Source organism: Euprymna scolopes, chromosome 1 (genome assembly GCF_053919585.1).
Source record: "Euprymna scolopes isolate OS-2025 chromosome 1, ASM5391958v1, whole genome shotgun sequence".
NCBI classification, from domain to species: domain Eukaryota; kingdom Metazoa; phylum Mollusca; class Cephalopoda; order Sepiida; family Sepiolidae; genus Euprymna; species Euprymna scolopes.
Genome location: NC_136482.1, coordinates 32301629 through 32322879, shown reverse-complemented (window position 1 = coordinate 32322879; position 21251 = coordinate 32301629). Strand labels below are relative to the sequence as shown.

Genomic DNA, 21251 nt, shown 5'->3' with positions numbered 1-21251 from the left:
TATATTTAAGGTATTCTATGTTTGGAGATAATCTAAACTTGAAGGCGCCAGATTCTAGGAATTATAAGAATAGGCAGGCTAGTACTTCACTAGCAGTATCAGAATTTTTGTAGGAATTTTTGACACCCCTAACACGAAACTGCGAATACAATATAAAAATCTCGTAATTTCTCTGTTAAAAGTGGGTTATTTATTTTCTTTATGGATTATACTTCCAAAATAAACTATTACAGTTGTTTTAAAAGTAATAAAAATATTTTTATTTTTTTTTTAAACAGTAATGAATTTTCCGAACTCAATATTTTTAAATTTTTAAACTCAATATTTTTAAATTTTAAAATTTTAAAAATCTATCAAAATTTTTCTATTGATTCTATTTTTACGATATTTTCAGGGTCAATGTGAAATTTTATGTTCTTTCCAATAAACCGAATATAATATTTTAGACAAACGTTTTTTTTTTTTTATTCACGGTTCCCCCCCCCCCCCAGTGTCTATTACAAAGAAAATACTTAATTTAGTCTCGGATAAGTACATAATTATTTACTCACAAATTGAAGAGAAAAGGTCAATACATAATATATTCAAATTTAAAAAAAAACGGACATCGTGTTCTTGTAGAATTTTACCTGTAAAGTTTGAAGTTTAAAACCTTTTTTTAAACCACGTTATTTGTTTTTTCTTTTTTCTTTTTTTTTTTTTTAATGGAACCTTGGTCCTTGCTCCTTTAATTGAAAAAAAAATTAGGGCTTGAATTACATTTTTCGAGGAGTTATAAGCTTGGAAAGACAGGGGGGTCGAATAATTCACGCCTCCAATTTTGTAAATGTCTAAAAATAATTAATTTCGACTCGGATAAGTACATAATTATTTACTCACAAATTGAAGAGAAAAGGTCAATACATAATATATTCAAATTTAAAAAAAAACGGACATCGTGTTCTCGTCGAATTTTACCTGTAAAGTCCGAAGTTTAAAACCTTTTTAAAAAAAAAACACGTTTTTTTTTTTTTTTTTTTTTTTTTTTAATGAAATCTTGGTCCTTGCTCCTTTAATTGAAAAAAAAAATTAGGGCTTGAATTGCATTTTTCGAGGAGTTATAAGCTTGGAAAGATGGGGTGGAATTATTCGCTATTTTCACAAAAAATTCTGATACTGCTAGTACTTCACTAAGAAGGTTATCCATAGGTAGACCGAAATTTTGTTTGTGTAAATTATTATTGAATTATAAATAAATCATGTTAGTTATAAGTCTAATGATTTTGATAAACGTGTCGGGAGAAAATGGTAATTTAATATTTTTTTAGGTGTGTATGAAGTAAATTTGAACATTGTTTAATAGGGACATTAGTGTATAATGATGTTATATCTAAGCTGTGTATAGTTTTGTTTTGTACATTAATTCTTTTTAGTTTGAGTAAATTACCAGAGTTCTTTATGTGGGAAGTGCTGAAAGTGCCTATCAGTGCCAATTTTGGGTTGCCTATCGATAACCCAAACGAACAAAGAACTAAGGAAAAGTAGAAAAAATTTAAAAAAAAAAAAAAAAAAAAGAAAGGTAAAGAGAAATAAAAAAGTAAAAAGAAGCAGAGAAACGAAAAGAGGAAAAAAAAGAGAAAAGGAAAACAGAAAGGAAAAAGAGAGAAGAGAAAAAGAGAGAGAAGGGAAAAAGAGAGAGAAGGGAAAAAGAGAGAGAAGGGAAAAAGAGAGAGAAGGGAAAAAGAGAGAAGGGAAAAAGAGAAAGGGAAAAGAGAAAGGAAAAAAGAAAAAGAGAAAGGAAAAAAGAAAAAGGAAAAAAGAGAAAGAAAAAAAGAAAAAGGAAAAAAGAGAAAGGAAAAAAAGAGAAAGGAAAAAAGAAAAAGGAAAAAAAGAGAAAGGAAAAAAGAAAAAGGGAAAAAAGATTTCTGAGCATACAAGAAATATTTCAGCCTACTCATTCCTTAATTACCATAAATTTTGAAGAATACATTCATAACCGAATAAAATCAAATAGCATCGCGTGGTGCCATTATCAAGAACGACATTTGTTATTCGTCGCTCTGTAAATGGGACAAAAGCTGAGGAGCTCAACCAATCAAATTGCTCTCATTCAAGACTTACACACATATACATCCTCCCTTCACATTCCGTTCTCTTTCCTATTAAACAAAGGATCAGTGGAAGAATACTCTCCGTTGCAGGTGGGAGAAGAGCGGCCCGGAATTTTCCAACGCAACACGGTCACTGATTCTAAGGATAAACTGTAAATTAATCACAAAACAACATTTTCTGTTTTCTGTTTTTTATTCACCAGGTCTAATATTCATTGCGTTCACCTTCGCAATATGGTAATCAGAAATTGACGTTCGCGTATCCATTACGTTACATATCTCGTCATAATTAGATTCCATTTAATATGCTGACATGTGTTGAACAGCTTTAAAAATTGGCTTCCAAACTAACCTGATTACGTCTTTATTTATACTTCTTTTTCTAAAGTTTATCATCACCTTTCCTCATGTTTTCGCTGATGAACTGAAGCAACTACCTCAAATGCTGTACATCTAACTCAAGAACTCACCCATTCTTTCGACATGACCACAAAAATCTACTCTATTGCACACATCTCCCTATACTATCCAGATTTAGTTTCCCTCTGAGTTCGTCGGATCTGAACCCGTCTTTCAGACATCGATAAAAGCAAAGACAGACCCCCGTTCATAATCAAACTGAAACTACTGAGTACTTAGGGTCCAATGTTTCAGTGTGAACAAATGGTGGTACAATAATATTGTGGGGGTCTTGGATATGACCTAAAACTATATCCGATGGTGAGGCCCCCACCTTGCAGAGTGTGGAGCCATCCTTTAATTGCCATTGCTCCCAGGTCCACTCTGACCCGGAGTGGTAGTACCTGTTAGGGTCCCAACTATGGGTTAAATAGAATCCGACTTAAAAAAAATATACTCCATTAAAAATCGTTCCTCAAAATAACTAGATTCGGCATTAAATAACCTGAAAAAGGTTGATATGCCATAAAACAAAAACAACCAACCAACCATATTGTGGGGTCTGTGTTTGTGCTGGACGTCCATAAAATGCACAGCTATAATATATAACAGATGAAGGATACAACTAAAAATTTTACACAAATTTTGCTTATATATAATTCCTCGGCCTAAAGTTCACAGGAAACATGAGTTGGAACAATTACATTGAGAGCATTGCCAAGACTACTGCGAACAAGGTAGGCTCTCTCTACCATGCTAGAAAGCTACTAACGCCCAAAAGTACCCTATACCTCTACAAGGCCACCATTCGCCCATGTATGGAGTATTGTTGTCATCTGCTACTAGTCTCTCACTCCTAGACAAGGTCTAAAAGAGAGTCGCCAACCTGATAGGTCCTGAACTGTCATCTAAGCTTCAGCCTCTGTCCCACCGACGAAATGTTGCATCCCTCTGCCTGTTCTACAAGTATTTTAATGGTGAATGCTCTGGGGATCTGCAAGCACTTGTACCTCCACGACGTAAATACATTCAACAACCCCGACAAGCAGCTAAATCCCACCCCTACACAGTAGAGATCCCTAGATGTATGAGAGCTTTCTACTCCAGTAGAACCACTAGACTTTGGAATTCCATTCCGGCTGCCTGCTTCCCCAACTGTACCAACATGCAGAAGTTCAGGTGTAACGTGAACAGACATCTTACTGCCCAACTCCCTACATAGTACCCCAGTAGCTTATGTCCCTAATAGTAGCCCCTACACCAAAGTGGTAATGTGCCTTGTTTGGGGTGAAAATGTAATAAAAAGAATATATGTGTGTGTGTGTGTGTGTGTGTGTGTGTGTGTGTGTGTGTGTGTGTGTGTGTGTGTGTGTGTGTGTGTGTATGTATTACGGTATTCTCTCAGAGTTGCTTATGTGGAGATATATTGGTGGTTGGAAATATTTCAAACATATTTCAATGAATTGAAACAAATTGTTTAATTATTTTAAAGCCTATAGCTTGCTTTTTTTATTTATACTACTACTACTACTACTACTACTAATAATAATAATAGCTTCATCCACTTACGAAGTTTTTTTTAGATGGAAAAAATAACTTTACCACTGATGAACGAGTAGTATTCGTCTATATATTTCTTTAAATTCATACAAAATCTAAGGTAATAACTCAATAGTGTACACATTAGTAAAAAAAATACTAATGAAAATAAATTTTGAAATGTTTAAACCATGTTTTTAAGTATATTCTGTGATATTCTTTGTTTAATTATATTTTTGTTTCATGAAACGAAGAAAACCTATTTTAAAAAATTAATTAATTTCATTTCTTTTTTTCATAATGCTACATAAATGAAAATAGTAAAATGAAAAATATAGAAACCAAAAAGATGACCTACTGTAATTTGGTGTTTTATAATTATTTTTTTTTTAATAATAACTGCCAAAAAAAAAAAAAAGGTTAGAAGAAGCAAAAATAACATTTGGGGTGGGGGTGGGGTATATAATTTTAAGGAAATATTTTGAAAAAGGTTAAAAAAAATAATTTTTTTAAAAAATATATTTTGCCATTTTCTTTTTTTGTTTTTTAGGTTTTAAAGTTTTTGTCAAGGAAAACTGGAAACAAAATTTTTTTTTCCAAGTATTTTTTTAAAAGTATTTTGGTAAAAAAAAAAATGTTTGCAAAAAAAGTGGCTAGGCCCACAGATATATGATCTTGATGATGGTCGAGATTTTCAGCCTACCTTGGTGGAAGAATGTTCCAGTTCTGAGGCGTCCAATTTTGACACTGAAACTGTGTACATCTCCATCCATACCAGTCAGTTATCGATTATCTTCTATGCTGCATATCTGGCCGCATGTACTGCATTTCATTTTGCCTGCAATTAGTCTTTTCTTTTGACAGAACTCAATCACAGTTTCGGGCATCTGCAAGTGCTGGTCCCAGATTGAAAGATTCATAATGTTGGTACTGTCCATGATTTGCATGTAACAAATGGTGTTTTTTTTTCCTCTTCCAATATTTATCCAAAAGTTGTCTGCAAGGTGAGTGTGCGCCACCTCGTAATTCAGCGCACCACGTTGTGATTGGCGTGTTACATGAGACAGCAGCTAAACCCGAGCTGTTACTCAGCATAATCCGGCGGTTGACGTTATGTTCCGGCCAAAGCCGAGTGATCGCTGAGATACGTCTCATTCACAATATACACTTGTACCATTTTTTTAACATAATAAAATGTAAATGAAGAATTTTAGTATATAACACCTATACCTGCTGCCTCTCTTTCTTTATCGCCATACCGAGATTATATATCATCACATACCGAGATCTCTCTCTCATATATATAAGATAAATGCCTCTGTGTACATGTTTGTCCCTAAAAACGAGGAGGCTTACTAGGGAGTGTAAGTTAAATATAATGTATTCACATGTACAATTTACATATGAACATAATGGAATTTATTTTGCATCAATAATGACACTGCTTTTACATATTACACAATGACATCCAGGCTTCTGTTCAGTCTTGGAAGACAAAGGATACCCCCTGTAAGGGCAGTAGCACATGTAATTGTGAGGCAAGGGTTGCGCAATCACCAACCACACCTCTCCTAAATCGGCACTGTTTGAGTCCAGTGGCAAGGAGAAAACCAGAACGACTGGAAACAATGCTGAGATAAGCAGAGAGCACATGCAGCACCTGAAAGTCCCAAATGGTCACCCATTTAGTACTGACCAGGTTCAATGTTGCTTAACTTCGGTGATCTAGCAGGAACTGGTGTGTCAACGTGATTATGCCAACCACTCCCTATACGATTGGAAACAATACCGCGATAAGCGGAGAACACATGCAGCACTTGATATTTCTAATTGGTAAACCATTTTAATATTGACCAGACTCAACGTCGCTTACCCCCAGCGATCTAACAGAAACCACTGTCTCAATGTGATTATACCATATGCAAACAGTGTGTCAATATGATTATGCCGGTGTGTCAACGTGAGTATTATACAATGAAATAGCTATTTATAAGCAGTAGGCTACGAGTATTAACATATCTAGATAGCTCAGTAGGTAAGATATTTAGCTGACAGTATCAAGTTTTCTGTTCAAGTTAACTTTTAATATGATGTTCCATAAAACGCTATCTCATACTCGAACCTGAGCAATGCTGGGTAACCCTACAAGTGTTATATGTGTGTGCGTGCGTGTATGAGTGTGTGTGTAGTGTGTGTGTGTGTGTGTGTGTGTGTGTGTGTGTGTGTGTGTGTGAGTTCCAAGGGATTTTTATGGGAATCAAACCCCAGTGCAAAATGAAGCTCAATATTCAAACCTTTTCGAAAATGTGTAATAGAACTACAAATAAATTGACAGATCAAAGTCAGGCTATCCTGTGATTTATTGTCACTTTCGAAACAAAGAAGAACTAACAGGTGTTTCTCTGAGAATCCAAAACATACTTGGGCAAATTAGAGTTTTTAATGATGGCAGCAACAAAGACACACTGACATAAAGAATTTTATACATGCACAACAATAAGTTATATGATTATTGATTAATAATGAAAGTACTTTGAGTTAAAAATTTTTTTTTTATTCAAGTCTGGATTTTAACAAATCTTATTGTGTGAACAGAATTTTCTCTGCTGTTCAAAGTGCATGACTTGCATATGAACATAGTTCAAAAGAATCTTTTAATGAATTACTTCCCTTGAATGCAAAACACTCTCCAGTTGCTCATTAATTTCAACGTCAGTATTTTACTTTGAATGAAAAGACTTCTCAGTAGTCAAAAGAAAATCATGTAATAACTATGTGAATTCATGACCTCCATTCAGTATGGAAAAGACAATGGATACTTTCTGGAAGAGTAGTTGCGTATAAAATTATAAAGTAAGAATTGCAAAATCTCTAACCACTTCTCATCTGAGATGACACTGTTTGATTCCAATAGCAAGAAGTTTTGCACACTGGTTTTATGAAAATTAAATCATACTGGGCGAATACTTTATATAATCCAATTTTTTTCTTAGACAAGAAAAAAAGCCAGGTTGTCCTATGTGGTCATACATCAAAACATGATATAAATGGGGGTGCGCCACAGGGAGACAATCTTTGGATCTTTATTATTCCTGATATTCATAAATTAATTCCCGATATAATTGTCTCTGAAATTGGTATATTTGCTGATGCTCTAAAACAGACTCGAGGGGAAAACGAGTCAACACATATCTAAGAAAATGTCTAAAACCTGTAGTGAAACGAGGATGTAAATGGATGATAACAGTCAATGCTATTAAGACTAAACTTTTTTCTTTTAATAATTACAAGAAACCCTCTCAACCACTGATAGCCAATTCCTTGGTTTAACATTCACAGACAACATGGATTGGAACAAATACATTGAGGATATTGCCAAGGCCACTGCAAAGAAGTTGGGCTCTCTCTACCATGCTAGAAGGTTAATTAAATCTGAGAGTATTCTGTACCCTTACAAAGCCCCTATTCGCCTATGCATGAAATATTGTTGCCACATCTGGGTTGGTGCACCTGCCACTAGTCTCTCCCTCTTAGAAAGGGTTCAAAAATGAATCACCGGCCTAAGAGGTCATGCACTAGTAACCAAACTCCAACTTCTGTTCCATCGCTGAAATGTATCTGTACTTGTTTTACAAATATTTTAATGGAATGTGCTCAGACAAACTCAAAGCACTTGTACTCCCTCAATGTAAATACTCTTGACTAATCCGACAAGCAGCAAAATCCCACCCCTATGTTGTAGAGGGCTGAAGATGCCAGAAAACCTACTCCAATAGTTTCTTCCCTCAAACTACTAGACTTTGGAATTCCGTCCCGGATCCCTGCTTTCCTGATTGTATTGATATACAGAAGTGCAAATATAATGTGAACAGACATCTCAGAGCACAACTACCTACATAGAGTCTCTGTAGATTTGGCTCCAAATAGCAGCCCTCTATGTTCAACAAGTGACAATAATAGTAAAAAAAAAAAAAAAAGAACTGAATGGAAGCCGTGATTATACCATACTAAAAGATGCTCATCTTATTTGATTTAATTTCTGTTTTATATGCTAGCATGTGTTGGACGGCTTTAAGAAATTGATTTCTAAAGTAACCTGTCTCTGCCCAGATCTTGGTTTATCCCTTAGACACATTTTTATCAGTTTTTTCCATGTTTAACTTGTTCTGCGAACTGAAACTGCTACCTCAACTGACTGCTAAAAATACATCAGTCACACTTAGTGAACAATATTACATATTTTTCTGAATTTTTTTAAAATGGGGATTGACAATTTGTATTGTTTGTATTGCTATTCTATTGTTATTTCCGTGAATTAAATAAAGGGTTTAATTCGAAATTTCATGTAGATTCTAGAGTTTGACAAGATACAACTTAAGAAAGTTGGAGGTAACATCGGTCAAAATGTTGCAAAATAACATTCAATGTCAGGCATAGTATAAAGTTTCTTTGTACCAAATAAGATAGAATTGCAGAAAAGATTTTGAATGTTAACAATTCCATGGTGATACTTTTTTGGTTAGGATTTTTGTTAAAACTACTACCATGCCATTGCTATAAAAAGAATGAATAGTGTCATTATTAAACTGTACAAACTGCCCTTGATTAAACAAACATAAATAAGGGAGATAATTCTTCAAGATAGAAATGTAATAAATATATTTTTTGAAAAATCATATGACAAGAAATTAAATGGTGATTCTTCTTTGCATGTCTTCAAAGCAGTCTAAAACAGCTTCCCAATTTGTCTTTTGCATCATTGTTGTATTCTGCAAGAGATTTCAAGCTGCATAGGTCGGACAGTAGAAGGCAGACAAGAAAGTATTACACTGTATAGTCATCCTCTCCACATTCGCATAGTTAAGACAGTTTTGTAGCTCTTATCTGGTCATAAGTTTTGATCACCCTGTTCCTGTTCTGCTGAGTATTTTCGAGGGCTCTTCTGAACGAGAACGTGGGATTCTTATGTCAGTATAAGAGGAAGAAGGGCATTCTGATCCACAGTTGTAGTCTGGTCTCTTCCTGAGATGTTGCCAGGAGTGATGTAGACAAAGTTTTTGAACATATTTATGGCGGTTATGGCATCAAGATATCAATTTCTATGGCAAGTTATCTTGTATTGTTATGATGCCTCTCCGAATTTATATAGTAGATCATGATGTTTCCAATATCACACGGGCATTAAGAAAATGAGAAAGTGACAAAATAATTTAAAATATATATATATATATATATATATATATATATATATATATAACAAATAAATGTTACCAAAGGCAGGATAAATTACATTTTTAACAACCCGGATAAATTTTGTGTGTGTTTTAATAAGTTAAAACACTACCCAACACTACTTGTATTTCAAAGCAAATAAATGCTTTAAAGTATTAAAGTGTTTATTTACTTTGAAATTAAAGTAGTGTCGAATCTTAAGTTAGAATAAAAAAGAAATTTGCTGACATAAGACAACCATCTGGTCAAAAGTTAAAAATACTGCTAAAACCCTACCAACAGAGACATTTACACATTTGTTTTATAAACTCATATTTCTTGCCATAGATTTTGCTTTACTTCATATAATTCAATAACTTGAGTACAATAACTTTCTTCCGCCCGTCACACCAATAATTTCCTGGGTAAGGTTAACACTTTTGTCCAAACTTCTGTACACGTAACGCACCTTCTCTCAACTCCCAACGTACTTCTGCTAATTCAACTTATTTCTTCGAAATCCAACTTCAAAATGAACCACCCTCTAAAAAATCAACCCTCTTTTATCTCCAACCAGGGGCATCTCATTTGCATATCGGGTGGTCACATTACAGGCATATAAAGAGATAAGGCAGCCATTTTTGTTTCTTTCTTCTTCATTCATTTCATTCCACGACCGACCCGTTGAATTATGCACACGTGCTAGTTAGGTAAGTCGCACGTTTCCCTACACTTCATACAATCATTTAGCGGTCAACCCATATTTAATAACATCACTGTAGGTACGTATTCACATACCTACCCACCTATTTTTATTTACCTACCTTCCCTCAAGGATTGGATTTGTGTATAAGAACTAGATATTTCCCTAAATGGAATACTGTTGCAACATCTGGGGAGGTGTCATTCAGAGCACTTTCTTTTTTTTTTTTTTTTTTTTGCCTTGACAGAATATAAAACCAACTTTAAAATCTATTGGCCCATGTCGTCTTCTCTTCTCTACAGGCTTTTTTTTTTTTTTACAGAATATACATACTCTTTTTTGACTCTATCCTTATTTTCGTGGTAGGTGCTCGACTGAGCTACTTTTCAAAATTATGCACAGATTCCAGAGTTCAACAAGATTGAGCGGAAGAAGGTTAGATGTTACATAGGCTGAAACACTGTGAGAATAACATGCAAGATTAGAAAAGTAGTCTGAATAATCTAAATATACACCAAAACCACCTTCAAAGCTAGACATTACTATTTTATAAGACAACTACATGTCAAAGATGGACAGCCATTTCTATCAACATAGAAGACGACAGACAATCTGGAGATCAACAAAGTCCTCTATGCTATGCTATGATATGGTTCAAATCTTGTCTGTGACCATTCATGAATGCCACAAGTCGAGAAATTTTCCTTCTATAACTGAGGGCCAAAAAGATAAATTAGGTCAAGACAAAAGTTCTTGCGGTATTTTTAATCTGGATTTCAAATGTTATTTTTAATACATTTTTGTTATAATACCTTTACTTTATATATCATTTTAAAGAGTGTTTTTCACTATCTAATCGTTTAAATTACAATCGTTTTAAAACAATTATGTCTTCTTTTCAGAACATTGAATACAAAATGTAAAAAAAGCAAATTAGCACAATTTTCTTATTTCAATTCAAGCTAGGCGGAAAAGCTGTTGAAATAGCTCACGATATCAACAAAGTGTTTGGCCCAGGAACAACTACTGAATGTACACAACAATGGTGGTTTAAGAAATTTCTTTGTGGCGACAAGAGTCGAGAAGATGATGAGTGTAGTGGTCGGTTATCGGATATTGACAAAGATCCATTAAAAGCCTCACTCGAAGCCAACTCTTTGAAAACTTGCTTTTGAATTAGGCATAACATATACAACGATTTCCAACCACTGGACAGAGATTGGAAAGACAAAAAACTTAGCTGCTTCACACATTGAACAACAACAAAAAAAAACACCATTATGAAGTGTCATCTTTCCTTCTTTTACACAACAAGAACGACCCGTCTCTCAACTGGGTTATGACTTGCAATGAAAAGTGGGTTCTTTATGACAACTGGTGATGCTCAGCACAATGGTTAGACACCAGCGAAGCTCCACAACACTTCCCAAAGCCAGAGTTGCACCAAAAAAACGTCATGCTGCCTGTTAATTGGTCTGTGACCAGTCTCATCATCATCATTTTTTTAATGCTGGCAAACCCATCACAGTGGAAATATTATGGATGAAATGCATCAGAAACTTCAACAACAACACCCAGCATAGTCAACAGAAAAGCCCCAATTCTCCTGGATTACAATGCCCGACCATACGTTGCTAAACCAACCCTGCAGAAGTTGAATGAATTGGGTTACGAAACTCTGCCTCATCCGTGATACTCTCTAGACCTCTCATCAACCATTTTTTCAAGCGTCTCGACAACTTTCTGCATGAGAAATGCTTTAAAAACCTAAGCGATATCAAAAACGCCTTCAGCAACTTCATCGCCACCAGAACGCAACATTTTTACATTACTGGCATGAATACACTTGTTTTGCGTTGGCAAAAGGGTGTTTATTCTGATGGTGCATATTATCAATAAATGTTTGTTTGAGCCGAGATATGTTCATGTGAATTTAAAAGTTAAAAACTACCTGAACTTCCTTGTCAACCTGATACTTTGATCCTAGCTTGAAGATCAGACAAAGATGTGCATGTTAGTTTCATAATATTTTAGAATAAACAGTCTTACTTACCATATGCCAGAACGGATCTTTATCAGACATTTTCATTACTTGTGACATCATCCAATGGAGGTTGGCCTTGAAGAAAGCTGTCAGTTTGGAACATTTTACACTTGTTTTTTTCTGACAAAAATCTGACCATGTATTCATCCCACTCAGAGAGATGAGTGGTGACGTTAGGGTAGCCTCCAGAAGTCCAGCAGCGTATGCCTGCTGGGAATCATTTGCTGCTGGATTCGTTTGCAGCCATAGGTATGACCATCTACAAAAAAATAAAAAATAAGTAAATAGACCGAGTTCAATCTTTAATCAATTTTTTTTTTCATATATAACACGATTAGAAGGGATACCCGGCATTGGCCAGAATGTACAGATGTGTTAAAATGAGGTAAACTGATGAACACATTAACACAATGAAACCTGTAGAACAATGAGAAACATGAATGAGAGTAAACAATTGATATTAGCAAAAATATCGAATTGAGGAGGTGATAGGAGAAGAGGGAAAGAAACGTGCATTGTCAGGGTGGTTCCATCAATAGGGGAGAAATAACTTAGCAGTATAATTCATAGGAAGAATTATAATAACATCAGTGCAGTGTAAATGCATATTTGGTTTGGAAAGTTTACTTCAGACATATATGCTCTAAAAGTGTAAATTCATTTTTATTGAGCTTAGATAATTGTGACAATTAAGAAAAAATTATATTGAACATATACATTAAAAGTATATATTTCTCTATAATCATGTATATATATATATATATATATATTTATTTAGGCAGCATTTTTTTCTCTAGGTCATACTTCATTAAATAAAATGGACGTTTTTTGTCTATTAATTCTATTTTCGATCCTTTCCAACTTCCGGATAACAATCTTCACTTCTGGCGGGAACTGGCTGATGTAATCACCATATTTATCATAAAGTCTGATTACTTCCCAATCCATCAGGATTCATATCCTGCCTTTACAGAGTACAAAATAGATTTTGTGGTTTAGTGGGAGATGCCTTTTCTCTTCCCTGCAACCTCTCTCCCACAGAAGAGACGTTGCGAGCCTGTCTTTGTTTTATCGTTATTTCCATGGCAGGTGCTCGTCTGAGCTCCAATCCCTCGTCCCCCCTCGCCAATCTTTCATGAGAAACACCCGTCTGGCTGAAACTACTGTCCATAACTTTCCCCACTCTTTATCTGTGTCTAAATCCTAATGTAGATTCCATGAGCAAAGCTTCTTTCTTAGAACTGCACGCCAATGGAACTCTCTGCCACTTGCCTGTTTCCCACCTGACTACAACTTGGACGTCTTCAAGTCCAACATAAACAAACTCCTGACAAACCGCCCCCTTAAGTAAGACACTTTATCAAAACCCCCAATATTAATGATTACTATAATACTATTTCATTAATTACCGTACACGCAATAATCCTTATCCCTGAGTGGCCTTTGGGCCTTGATAAGTGGTGACCCCCCCCCCATGTAGAGATAAATTAATCTAACTGGTTTTGAAAAATTTATAATTTTGTTTCTCTGCATTGGTTAATTATTTTATCCTTGTTTTTCCATTATATATATCTATATATACTCACACACACATATGAGAAATAAAAGTTACACAGAATATTAAATCATCAAATCAATAATGAATAAAATGAAGGGAAAATGGAAAAGAACCTCACAAGTGTCACGCTCATACATGAATTCCGTAGCTAATACTGACTCAACGGGTCACGGGTAGTCTAGTATTAAAATATAACTAGTAAGAGAAATTAAGCATACATAAATAGGAAGGTAAAAAATAAAATAAAGGTAGTATGTAAGTGAGTAAAATATGTGTGTGTGCGTGTGTTTAGGATATCTGATATTTTTAAATGATTACCCCTCTAATTACTGACAAGGCTCCAAATTGTTTAATTTCAACGGCTGAAACAAGAATCACCTTTAAAAAAAAAAAAAAAAAAAAAAAAAAACATATCCTTATTAGTATAAAACTTATTTTAAATATTTTGAAACAACGACTTTTTGATCGAACAATTTCTCTGGGTCAAGCTACCAAAAATGTCGACCTTGTATGGAATAGAGAAATATTTCAACCCTGCTAATATAAATGCCAGACTCAATAACACTTATAAACGTTCAATTTGAACCGATGCCAGCAGAGAAAAAAATCCATTTTCCTTAAAATTTATGCCAAAATTTCTAAAAGTAGACACTAAAATAAAAAAATATATTGCACGGGAATTTTTAAGGGCAATTTTTAAAAAATCTATAAAAGTGAACGTGTCTGTGTGTGTGTGTGTGTGTGTGTGTCTATGTGTACATTTTCCTACGCAATAACTCTGTCAATTTTTAGTATACAGACTTGAAATTTGATATACAGGGTACTGACATTTGGGAAAATCTATGTGATTGGGTTTCGGCCAGAAATTTGGCTGTTAAGGGGTCAAAGTTCAACGATTTGACCTTTGAGAACTCTACCAAACTCCTCCGACAATTTTGGGTATAAACACTTGAAATTTTAGATATAGATTCCTTGGACATGGATCTAAATTAATAACTTGATTTGAGCTCAAAACAATAAATTTAAAGGGGTCATAATAGAGGTCAAAGTTAAAAAAATTGACCGTTTATTTATTTATTTTTTGCTCAACATATATCTCCAAACACCCGGGCAACGCCGGGCACCCATGCTAGTATATCTATAAAAGTGAACGTGTCCGTGTGTCTGTGTACATTTCCTTACGCAATAACTGTCAATTTTAAGTCTACAGACTTGAAATTTGATATACAGGGTACTGACATTTGGGAAAATCTTTGTGATCGGTTTGTGGCCAGAAATTTGGTTGTTAAGGGGCCAAAGTTCAACGATTTGACCTTTGAAAACTCTACCAAACTCCTCCAACAATTTTGGGTATAAACACTTGAAATTTTAGATATAGGTCCCTTGGACATGGATCTAAATTAATAACTTTATTTGAGCCCAAAACAATAAATGTTAAGGGGTCATAATAGGGGCTAAAGTTAAAATTAGCCGCTTTTTTTTTTCGCTCAAACACTCGGGCAACACCGGGCTGAAATGCTAGTATATATATATATATATATATATATATATATATATAATCAAAAATTAATCGCTTCCAAGATTCTAGTAAATCGTATTATAAATGTTGTTCATAGATTTCTAATTATTTAGTAATCTAATGAATGATTAATGAGTACACACACAAACTGAAAATAAAACATAACGGAAAATGGAAAAACGGAAAATAACTGCGATCAGATATACATTGGTGAAGCTCAAGGACTCAAGAAAGGCTTAGTGAACATACGATATAAAAAATAGCAATTCCATAACTGCACTATTTTCTCATGAATAGCATAGCAACTTGATCATTCTTTAAACTTTAAACAAATTAGACGCATTAAAGATAAATGAAAATCGAAGCAATCATCATTTTGCGACCGCAATCGAGATGATAGAATTCAATAAACTCTATAATCTTTTCTTATGACTGTTAATGTGTACGCACGCCACCACTACACAGACTGGAAAGCAAGAAAACTGGTCTGATCTTCTATCTATATGCAGTGCCTTGATAGTCCCAAATAATCACCTATCTGGTACTGGTATTGCTTAACTTCAGTGATATGATGAGAACCGGTATATCAATGTGATTGTGCCAAGAGGCAATAAGTAGTCTCAGAATTATATTACTCTACGTGCCCTTCAGGTGGCGGTTTGGACTGTACTCTCCCTCGGTTTTCCCATAGTCATAAGCTATTCCTAACTATTTTTTTGCTTTATGACTGGGTCGCCAATTGACAAGGACAAAAGCCATTCGAAGACAAGAGTTGATGCGATAGAATGATTAAGTAAGACATTTCTTTCATTCTTTGAAAATGCTGCAGATAGCAAAATAAATAAAAAATCGAAAACAACAATATTATATTTTCAAAATGGATCATTTTTTATTTGGAAGAGTTGAATTCTTTAAACTAGAAAATGCTGCGAATGAGCAAAATAAAAAGAAAGCATGCATACATATGTATATAAATATAATATGTGTGCGTGTGTGTAACAAGTTTAGGATATCTGATATTTTTAAATGATTACCCCTAAATACTGACAAGGCTCCAAATTGTTTATTTTCAACGGCTGAAACAAGAATCACGTTAAAAAAAAACCCCAAAAAAAACAACATATCCTTATTAGTATAAAACTTATTTTAAATATTTTGAAACAACGACTTTTTGATCGAACAATTTCTCTGGGTCAAGCTACCAAAAATGTCGACCTTGTATGGAATAGAAAAATATTTCAACCCTGCTAATATAAATGCCAGACTCAATAACACTTATAAACGTTCAATTTGAACCGGTGCCAGCAGAGAAAAAAATCCATTTTCCTTAAAATTTATGCCAAAATTTCTAAAAGTAGACCCTAAAATAAAAAAATATATTGCACGTGAATTTTTAAAGGGCAATTTTTAAAAACATCTATATATCTATAAAAGTGAACGTGTCTGTGTGTGTGTGTGTGTGTGTGTGTGTGTCTATGTGTACATTTTCCTCCGCAATAACTGTCAATTTTTAGTCTACAAAAAAATCGAAAACAACATTATATTTTCCAAATGGATCGTTTTTTATTTGGAAGAGTTAAATTCTTTTAACTAGAAAATGCTGTGAATGAGAAAAATAAAAAGAAAGCATAGATACTCTAGAAGTGTAAGCCATTTTGAGTTTCAGAAACAGTTTCAGATGGTTCGCTGTTACAACACACGTCCTGGGAGGTGACTTGTTTGTAGTAGACAGTTCCACAGAACAAAATATTCTTACCGTGTCGAAACCCGGGAAAGAACATGTTAAATTGCTCCAGAAAAGGTTTAATATTTATGAAGCAATTCTGGTTTCTGATTGGTTGGTAGCAGAACGTGAATTAATTTGATTCGTCAGTTCTTAGCAGCATCGTTTATAAATAGAATCGTCCGACTGTGTGGGATCATACCCCATTATAGCTCCAAAATATTGCAACAGATACATATGTATATAAATATAATGCGGTATACTCAATTATAATTAGATCACCAAAGTTAAACAACGTTAAGCCTGGTCAGTATCAGATAGGTGACCATTTGGGAATACGAGGTGCTATATGAAGTAGGACCCCAATACTTTCCTGCAAGAACCGCAATACCTAAATGGGATATACAGATGACTGGTGACCACCTGTGAATTCAATATTCCCTTAACACTTCATCCTTTGGGGGAAGATGGTTCAACCCATCTATGGTGAATGTCGTACAAGAAACTATGACTTAGCTGAAAGATGAGGAATGATCAAATTTATGGAACGCTTTCTGACAAGTAACATTTTGACATTGGATCTGAAGACAACTAATATAATAATCTGTAGGGATAAACTGAATATATAAAGCATAATCACAAGGACACACTGATTATTGTTAGATCAAAGTTAAATAATGTTGAATGTGGTCAGTATTAGATGAGTGACCATTTGGATATACCAGGCGCTGTATGTAGGAGGATGTCCACACCTTACAAGAATTAAAGAAAAAACTAATATTATCACGTCCCCTGACGAGGTTATACAGGTAACTGAGCTCTACTTCCCACGAATATTGGAAAAAGCTGGTTCAATTCATCTAGGGCGAGTTCCACGTCACTAGGATATGGGTATCTATAATTTCAGTAATATATTCCACAGAGGGGAGTCCCTTGCAAAGAAGCTCTGTTCAACGAAATCATGCCTGACACATGGATGAAAAAAAGAAAAGTTTTTGCAGCTGCGGTAGAAAGAAGAGTTCTTGATGTAAATATCTTAAAAAGCGGAACCAGGGATTGGAGCTTAATCGAGTACCTTCCATAAAAATAATAGCAGATTAGAGAAAAAACTAGCAATGTTTCTCCTGTAGAGAGGAGAAGAGGACATCCTCCACTAGATTTGGAAGTTGATTTTGTACTTTGTAGAGGTCAGAAAGAATGCTCTGAGTGGCATTTTCCCAGATATGCCAGCAGTTGTTTCTGTGGCAGCACTCGATGCTCAGGCCAGCATGTTGTTTGTTTGATCCCCGCTACTTCCCCTCAAAAAAAAAAAAAAAAAAGTTTTTTTTTTTTTTTATGTGCCAGTTTCTGCTCCCCTCAGATTTATTATTATGTGTCAGCTTGATTAAGCAAAATGAAAAATATTGTCTATTGATCTTTGTCATCAATTCTTCTGATACGTTGGATCTCGTTTTATTTAAATATCATAGCTTGAGTTCTTCACAAAAGAAGCACAATTCATCTTTTACCGCATCCAACGAACTCAGTATTTTGGTTTGTTCATTAAAAACTTCAGACACAATACAAAAGAATATATCGAATGAATCGGAAAATTGAATAAAAGGATCAATAAGCAGAAGTTGTTAGATTAAATTGGTGTAAATATATTTCATATATATCAGTAGAACCCCGGGATACGCTGGCCCTAGGATACGTTTTTTCCAAGTTAAAATGTGGAATACAATGTTTTTCCGACCTCTGATTGCGGTATTTGCCCCGCCTTACGGTATTATTTATAATGTTATTTGATTATGTACATGTGTATTATAGACTGAACTGTATTTTGTAACTGATTTTTAATGCTGTGTCTCGGGGTTCTACTATGTAAAGTAATGAAATCAAAAGGATGTAGTGTTTACCCGATGTATGCAATATTAAACTTCAATCTAATATAAATACCAGTATTTATACCTAGATAATTTAATCCCAACAAAATAAAAAAGTTCAATATGCAATAGAGAGTAGATGTGTATGTATATATAATTTTCCTTTTTTTATTAGCCTGATCTTAAATTTTAAAAAATTAATCTAAAATTACCTTTTCTAATTAAGCCAGCGATGAAAAATGACATGTTTTTCTGTACTTCTTATTTCGCGATCCCACTTGACTAGAGATCAACTTTTCTTTGGACTACTGCACTGTTCGAAAAAAAAAAAAAACAACAAAAAAAAAACAATTTCCATTATTTCAGCTGCTTTGAAAACTTTCCAACCGGACTATTAACATTACACTGGGTTTAATTTTGGACTTCATTCTCTCTAAAGAATTATTGTCGCCTTTCGAATTACCTTGAGAGAATCTTCATGCAAGCTGGAATACTATGCACGGTTTGTTTTTATTATTATTATTATTATTTTTTTTTTTTACATATCCAACATTTTTTACTTGCTTTTTTGGGGGTGGGGGCGATTTATGACTATAATAAATTGCGGTTTCACTTAATGCCATAACCAGCAAATTCTAGCATTGCTACAAATATAATTTGCTGATTTCTTTCCTCTGATGAGAAGAATAGGAAGAATAGCATTCTTTGAAACTCTGTGGAATCAGGACTTTGTAAATTGTTTTTTTTTTTTGGAATATTCGGTCGAACAATAAATTTAGATTGTAAATTTCAACGTACGGTTTTAATTTTGTTTCTCATATATATATATATATATATATATATATATATATATGGGAGAACTGCCGACTGTAAACACGACGATTCTAGGTTCAATCCTTGGCTTGGGAAAGATGCTAGTCTAGCGGCACTGATGAGTTGTGATACAACGAAACAGAACTGTATGTCGATGACTACAAATATATTTTAAGCCCCCCCCCTCTTTGGGTAGAGCACTGTCGTATATAATCTCACCCGCTACTTATTTGGCTGAAAATGCAAAGCTCGTTGTTTGTTTGTTTACGAACAGGCGATTTGAGCACTATAAAAGTGGTGGCGGGTGTCTATTTAAATAGACATTCCGACGAGTTATTTACGGGCGTCGATTCCATGGTCGAGTGGGAGAACTGCCGACTGTCAACACGGCGGTTCTAGGTTCAATCCTTGGCTTGGGAAAGATGCTAGTCTAGCGGCACTGATGAGTTGTGATACAACGAAACAGAACTGTATGTCGATGACTACAAATATATTTTAAGCCCCCCCCCTCTTTGGGTAGAGCACTGTCGTATATAATCTCACCCGCTACTTATTTGGCTGAAAATGCAAAGCTCGTTGTTTGTTTGTTTACGAACAGGCGATTTGAGCACTATAAAAGTGGTGGCGGGTGTCTATTTAAATAGACATTCCGACGAGTTATTTACGGGCGTCGATTCCATGGTCGAGTGGGAGAACTGCCGACTGTCAACACGGCGGTTCTAGGTTCAATCCTTGGCTTGGGAAAGATGCTAGTCTAGCGGCACTGATGAGTTGTGATACAACGAAACAGGACTGTATGTCGATGACTACAAATATATATATATATATATAAATTATTAAAGAAAAAATGTTTTTAGAGTTTATACCCTTATAATATCGTCCAAATTGTTTCAAATAACAAAGTCAATGAAGTTATGTTTCCGGTCGTGGGGTCACGTGTCTGTTTTAGTGGGGAGGGGCGTTTCCTCTTATTGTCATCTTTAAAGGGAGTTTTCAGGTGTCGACTTACAATTCTAATCTTTTTTTCAGCGCCTTTCTTCCTTATTTTGGAACGCGGTATCAGTTTTTAAGTATAGTATGTAAGTATTTAGCAAGTATACGAGCTTTCATTTATTGTTTCTATTTACTTACCTCCCCACGAGGGCAGAGTTAGACACAAGGTCGGTTTTTAATGTGAGAAAAATCCAGCTCCCAGAAAGGCGCAGTCTAAATAGGAACAAAAAAATAAAAATTGTCTCAGTTATGAAGGATTTCTCCTTCGCTGACCGAGGACAGAACAATTGGAGAGTAGCATCAGAACAGATACTACACTGTGATCTTAATGCGAGATGGTAGAAAATATTTGATATTTCGGTAGAATCTCTCCCCTTCTCAAAAAACAAACATTTTCATTTGCAGAGAAGAAACGATTCTATTAATAATAAGTAAAAGATTTACTGAAAAATAAATAAGATTTAAAAATAAATAAATAAATCGTAACATATTATCTACACTTATTTTTTTGTTCATCTTTTGTTTCACCCTGAGGTTTTTCCCCCTGCATTGCATACAGCATTACTAAATACTTATATTCTCATTTACCAGCAGTGCTCCAAACAAACTACCATATCCTTTTGTAGCAGAAGTAGCAATAACTAAAATGAGGGGAAAAAGAGCTTACCTCGGGTACGTCTGTTGTGTCACTGGTTGGGGGGAAAAGAGAATTCCAAGATGGCGTCCAGGGGTTTTTATTAACGTTTACTCCATGCAACTCTCGGAAAATCACGTTTCTTTCTCATGTGATTATG

General features: G+C 34.6%; 1 protein-coding gene across 1 annotated transcript in view; it reads right to left on the bottom strand.

Moving 5' to 3' along the window:
• The window catches only part of LOC145292241 (putative aminopeptidase PLBD2), a 351318-nt gene that overhangs the window by 186747 nt on the left and 143320 nt on the right, over positions 1 to 21251 (bottom strand). The window contains exon 2 of the mRNA XM_080138585.1: positions 11996 to 12245. Within this exon, the coding sequence (XP_079994711.1) occupies positions 11996 to 12245 (250 nt within the window). The remainder of the gene's footprint in view (positions 1 to 11995; positions 12246 to 21251) is intronic.